The following is a 6,065-nucleotide window of genomic DNA, read 5'->3' on the forward strand; positions in this document are numbered from 1 at the left end:
ATGCAAAAGCACTCCACGGTGGCATTTTGTTAAGAAGTGGAGCTAGTGGGCAGCATTTTTATAAGTACAACGTATTGGGTGGCATTTTGTTAAAGTCACTCCAGGAGTGGCATATAGTCAAATTTCTCTCGATTAAAGAGGGTAGGAAAATTTTAGGGTGCTTTTGGACATGACATTAAAAGTTAACGTGAACAAAACTTGGATTCACACAACCGAGTCACAAGCACGTCCAACATTGAACGAAGCAAGATTAAGGAAGAAAAACCAAGACGTTACCTGGAGTACGAATCGACCCGTTAAAGACTTTTGCTAGAAGACATTTCACGATCGCCGCGGCATGAATGTCGACGACGGAGGTAGAACTTTTCACGACGGCTGAAAATGACTGTTGGCAGAACACAGTTACCGACTCATGTACGAAGACCAGATTCGTGCAATGCCTCGTTGACGGCTCCTACGAATTGTGATGAAACTTGTATGGAACACGGGTTCTCAAGGACAAAACAGATTCCCCGAGCCAAACCAAAATTTGGTTCCATTCTAGTTAGTCCATGTTAAAAATTAATCTTACTTTATTTGGTTGAACTAGCACCAACCCTCAATTATTCACAGGTCTATCTATGTCCATCCCTAGCTACTTAATGACACTAAGGATGATATGCTGAATGCTCTGCTCTGTGGCCTCACACTCACACATCCGTACGCCAACCTCCTATCTCTTGTCCCGGCTTCTCCTTTCTTGGTACATCCATCACACATGATTGCTTCAACAAGATCTGGTGAGGACGAAGGACATACATCCAACTCTTCATCTTGCTTGGCTTCCTATGAGATTTGGATCTATTCATTTTTTTCCCCTTCGCCATGTTTGTTTTGTATGAACGTTCTTCACTTTTGTTGCATGACCAATATAGATTTCCTACTAAAATAGCCAAAAGACTTTTATAGGGTGACAAATTTTGGTTGTATTCTCGGTGCTCCCACAAATACAAGTGTAAACCTTTTATAGGTGAAAAAAATTGTAATTCCAAGCAGGCATCATGGCAAGTTCCAACCGCCCGAGAAGTTTGGTGCCTAGCCATGCAAGCACCCATCAATCCAGAGGCCCTGGTTTAGCGTCACGCCAATGTTTTTCTGAGTTCCGAGTGTCCGACAAACCATGCCATGCATGCATGCGCCCCCTCCAAGTTTGGCTTCCTCGCAGCGATACTTCTATATCACTCTGCATTTCTCCCCTCTCTCTCCAACCCCGGTAGCCTCATGCTCAAATCAGACATGGCTCGGAAGGACACCACGTCGGCCGTCGTACTCCTCGGCATCATTGCGCTACTGGCGTCTTCGGCGGCGGCCTTCAACATCACCAGGATCCTTGGCGAGCTCTCCGACTTCTCCACATTCAACAACCTCCTCATGCAGAAGAAGCTAGCAGATGAGATCAATCGGCGCCAGACCATCACTGTGCTTGCTGTTGACAACGGTGCCGCAGGTGGCATATCTTCACTCCCCTCAGACGTCCAACGGAAGGTGCTCTCTGTGCACGTTGTCCTAGACTACTATGACACCAAAAAGCTCAATGCCATGAAGAACCATTCCACCAGGCTCACGACGCTCTTCCAGTCCTCCGGCCAGGCGACCAATCACATGGGTTTCCTCAACTGCACCAAGCACTCCGACGGCACCATGGTGTTCGGTTCTGCAGAGCCAGGCGCTCCGGTCACCTCCCAGCTGGTCAAGCTCATCGCCTCCCGCCCCTACAACATCTCTGTGCTGCAGGTCAGCTCTGCCATCGTGCCACCCAGCATCGGCACCACCAATGCCAACAACAGCAAGGCCGATGCGCCACTGCCAGCCCTGACCAAGGCGAAAACGCCTATATCAGCACCGGCCCCATCAGCGTCGAAGGGAAAGAAAGGGGCTTCCTCGCCGAAGCAAGATGTCCGAGCTCCAGGTCCGTCCAACAATGATGCGAGCGCTGACACACCTTCTGACACGCCTGGACCATTGGCGGACGGTCCCACCGCGGATGGCCCATCAACGAACGGTCCCACGGCGGATGGTCCCACTGAGGCAGATGCACCGGCAGATGATAAGAGCGATGCAGCGGATGCGCCTAAGGGTTCCGCTGGCAACAGGGCGGTGGCTGGTGTAGGCCTGGGCATCGTTGCACTTCTGGTTATCACTTTCTCATTTTGATTGATGCTAAGTGGAGGCTAAGAAATTGGAAAGGAGTTTATAAATATAGCATGAGTATTAGGAAATGATAATTCAGGGATTACTTACTGTTTTTAGTTACTTTATTGTTAGGTACATGGAACGCGGGTATCTCTTAATGGGAGTTTGCACTTGGTGAACCGGAATGGCCAAATAAGGACTACTGTCGAGTCCTATGTATACTAGCATTATTGTAGTAATGCACTCAGCTATTGTAGGTCATTCGATTCTAATCTGAAGGACACAAACCAGCGGAGCCATTTTTTGAGATAGCCACCTGTGTCCTCATACGCAATTTCACAAATAACCCCTTGCATCCTTTCTCTTTTCTCATCTAGACTTCTCTCCAGATCTGTCCCCAAATCTTTCGTCTTCATGCAGCAGGACTGAACTATGGTGAACCTTAACCACTCGTAGAGTGGGATACATAAACTGAATCAATATTCCTGGCAGTAAGAATCCATGCTATGTATCAAGGAAAAAACAAAGGTTCAAGAAAGAAACAAGAGATGTGGAGGTTGTCGTGCCAATAAATAGAGTAGGTCATGTCCAGTCAAGGAAAAAACAAGAGATCAAGAAAGAAACAGACGCAAACGCAGTTCAACTTGCAATGTCAATAAATAAGCATAGACGCTACTTGATCTTGGCCAGTTTGAGGTCCAGCTAAGCAACGTCAGGACACATACTTGCCAATGGCCAAGCAACGATGATAGACCTATCAGCCTGAATAGGAGGATCGAACGCACCGATGGAGCGAGCTGGCTCGGAGTCCTGCTACACGAAGTTCGAAGGAGGAGATTTGGGGATCGATCTAGAGACCTGAGCGAACGAGAGAAGATGAAAGGATGCGAGGGGTTATGTGCGAATTGCATGTGAGGACATGGGCGGCTATCTCAAGAAACGCACCAAGATGCTATGCTTCATGTTGAATCGGATGTCCTACAGTAGCCGAGTGCACGAGTACACTAATCGCTGTACGCAAGATACTTTGCTATGAGTGCGAGCCCATTCGACATATTTATAAGTTAAAGAAATAAGTACGTAAAAATTCTAATCCTATCACTAGAATTTAGAGGACACGTACTACGTTGTTACTATAGCCAAGAACCCCCCGCATCTAGAAAAGAGAGCTGGTAAACTCTAATGCAAGGGATGGCTATACGTGCTATAACTTATATCATATTGTGAGCTCTCAACACATCTCAGGCCCCGTTTGATTAGCTTGGGATTATTATAATCTGACTTATTAGGAGTAAGCTGAAATAAACAAATATATTATTGTAACAAATTATTATAATCTAGAGCCCAGATTATTATAAGCTCATCTAAAGTTACTTTTTTTAGATTACTGAGCGGCTTTTGACCCACTGCCCTAGGATACATTAAAATAATACCTACCTTTCTTTCTACTTTAGCTTATAATAGTCCGGCTTACACTAATCTGACTTAATAATCTAGATAACAATAATCCCTTACTGAAACAAACATGGCCTAATTCCTTCAAAAACTTTTCGAGACTAAAGATCTTCGCAGGCGGTCGGTCCGCGTGCGAAGATGTAACCCCTACACGGCACGGCATAACTATCTACGCAAAAAGTCCGTCCGCAAATGAAGATTGTTACAGATGTGAATATATTTGTTTCAAAATCGTTTTTAGTTTATTTTGGTACTTTGAAAATGTCTACAGTAGGTGTAAAAAATAGTAATTGTACGTACGAATATACTTTAAATTTTTCGACAATGGTAAGTGCAGATAAAAAATTGATACTAAATTTTGAAACCTCTTTTAAAAAACTTTTAAAATATAAAAAACTGTAAATTGTACCCTACAATTGGTAGTTGCACATAAAAATTTGTACAAACTAATATGCAAAATGTTGAGTACAATTGTTCGCCAATTTGCAATGTGAGCTCATATATCCCCTTACATACCACCATTACATAAATAATTTCTTAAATGCTTACATGTCACTCAACAAACATTGCCCTTTAGCATTTTTGCCCACACCGTCCGTGCGCATGTATGGTTTCACGGTCTTCTGGGTAGATGTCTCGACATTCTTAATCTTTTGTACAAACTGATTATAAAGTGGCATACTATCGTATTGATTGTAATCTTCGATATCTTCAACCCCATCCACTCTCAATATCTTTTGTTTTCCTCGTAGCACTATATCTTTCTTCAAATTTAAAGGGTCTTTCACACAAAACACTTGTGCCACGCGATTGGTGAGTACCCAAGCATCATCCTTGTAACCCACACTCACAAGGTCAACAACAGTAAGATCAAACTTATTAACATTGACCCCGTTCGGGTATTTTACCCACTGGCACTTAAATATGGGGAATTGCATTGCGTGCTTATAGTCGATTTCCCATATTTCTTCAATAAAGCCAAGGTATGATTGTTTTTCCACCGCTTCATGAATTGCCTCCACACGGACACCGCTGTTTTGCGTACAGGTCTTACTATCTTAGGCTCTTATACTAAACGAATATCCATTAATGTCATATCCCTGCCAATAATTTACTATAGTAGATGGACCACAAGCCAACCGCTTCATTGTTATTTCATCGGTCCTTTGTCCCTGAGGTAAGTCTAGGTCTCGCAACCAATCTATGAAGAGATGCTTGTGTTCTTTCATTATCCACTCGGTGGTGCAACCCTTATTGTTAGCTCGTAGTAGTTCGATATGTTGATCGATGTAACAACTATTGGAGATAGGCACATCTATGACAATCTACGTTTGTCACTGAAGATGCAAAAATCATCATGAAGAAATATTTATGACGAACTTATGACAAAATTGGATTCGTCATAGAAGTCGCGTCACATATGTGTGTCTATGACTAAACAGTATATTTCGTCATAGAAACACTTCTATCCATGACGAAGGTGCTTGTAACAAAACTGCTTTCCAGCTGGCTAGTGATTGACGTTGTCCAAGCCACATGGCTCACACGTGGAGTCCACATTGGCAGTGACATGGCCGATGACGTGTACGCCAAGCTGGAACGGCATCTCTGGTTCTCTAGAGCCACATGGCTCTTATATTTAATGCCACGTGTTTGCATTTTGTATGTCCACGTGGAGGTACAAGATAACACCACGTGGCTAAAGGTGGAGGCAACACGTGCTCTCATTTTGAAGCGCCATGTGTACGTCTCTAATTTGGTACACGTGTATTTACCAGATGTAGTCACGTGTTGATCTGTTAGGGATGAAGGTCTGCTTAATGCTGCTGGCCCAGCCCGTTTGGCCCATCCTTTGTGGTCCAATCCACAATTAGGTCCATTTGGTTATTCTGAAATTCACATTTAGCTATGACCCATTTGGAGGAATATTCTAAATTTCACAACGCTTAGAAATTGGCCAAACATCAAGATTCATCACATAGAGAAACAATTAGAACTTCACAGCACAGTACAAATAAGCCCAGTAAACATTGTAACCCAGATACCAACTTCACAGAGAACCACATATTACAAGTTTCACAGAACCTACCACACATATGTTCACTAGTCCACAAAAGTTTAGACAACCAAGATAATTAAGTCCACCATAGCACCAAACATCAGTTCACATAACCAAATCTACCACATGACAATAAGCCATCAAAAAACTGATATCAGTAGATGGAGTTCATCACAGTGCACAAAATCATAAAGGACACTATGACAACTTTAAGTTACCCTGGGAAAGGCTCAAGATACGTCGAAGGAGCATATTGTTCTCTTCCTGCTATTGCTTGAACTCTGCTAACTCCTTTTGAGTCTTTGCTAGTGCTTCATTTGCAAGATCAGCTTGTTCTTTTAGTGTGAGAACTTCTTCATGGAGAATGGCTGAACTTTGC

At 43.4% G+C, this 6,065-nt stretch overlaps 1 protein-coding gene across 1 annotated transcript; it reads left to right on the forward strand.

Annotated features, from left to right (window-relative positions):
- The first annotated feature begins 1,255 nt into the window (after nucleotides 1-1,255).
- LOC102718328 (fasciclin-like arabinogalactan protein 14) lies at nucleotides 1,256-2,483 on the forward strand. Its single transcript, XM_006664908.2, has one exon. It carries the CDS (start codon nucleotides 1,261-1,263, stop codon nucleotides 2,191-2,193), a length of 933 nt encoding a protein of 310 aa, XP_006664971.2. The 5' UTR covers nucleotides 1,256-1,260; the 3' UTR covers nucleotides 2,194-2,483.
- Nucleotides 2,484-6,065: the final 3,582 nt, after the last annotated feature.

This window comes from Oryza brachyantha, chromosome 2 (assembly GCF_000231095.2).
Source record: "Oryza brachyantha chromosome 2, ObraRS2, whole genome shotgun sequence".
In the NCBI taxonomy this organism is placed as follows: Eukaryota; Viridiplantae; Streptophyta; class Magnoliopsida; order Poales; family Poaceae; genus Oryza; species Oryza brachyantha.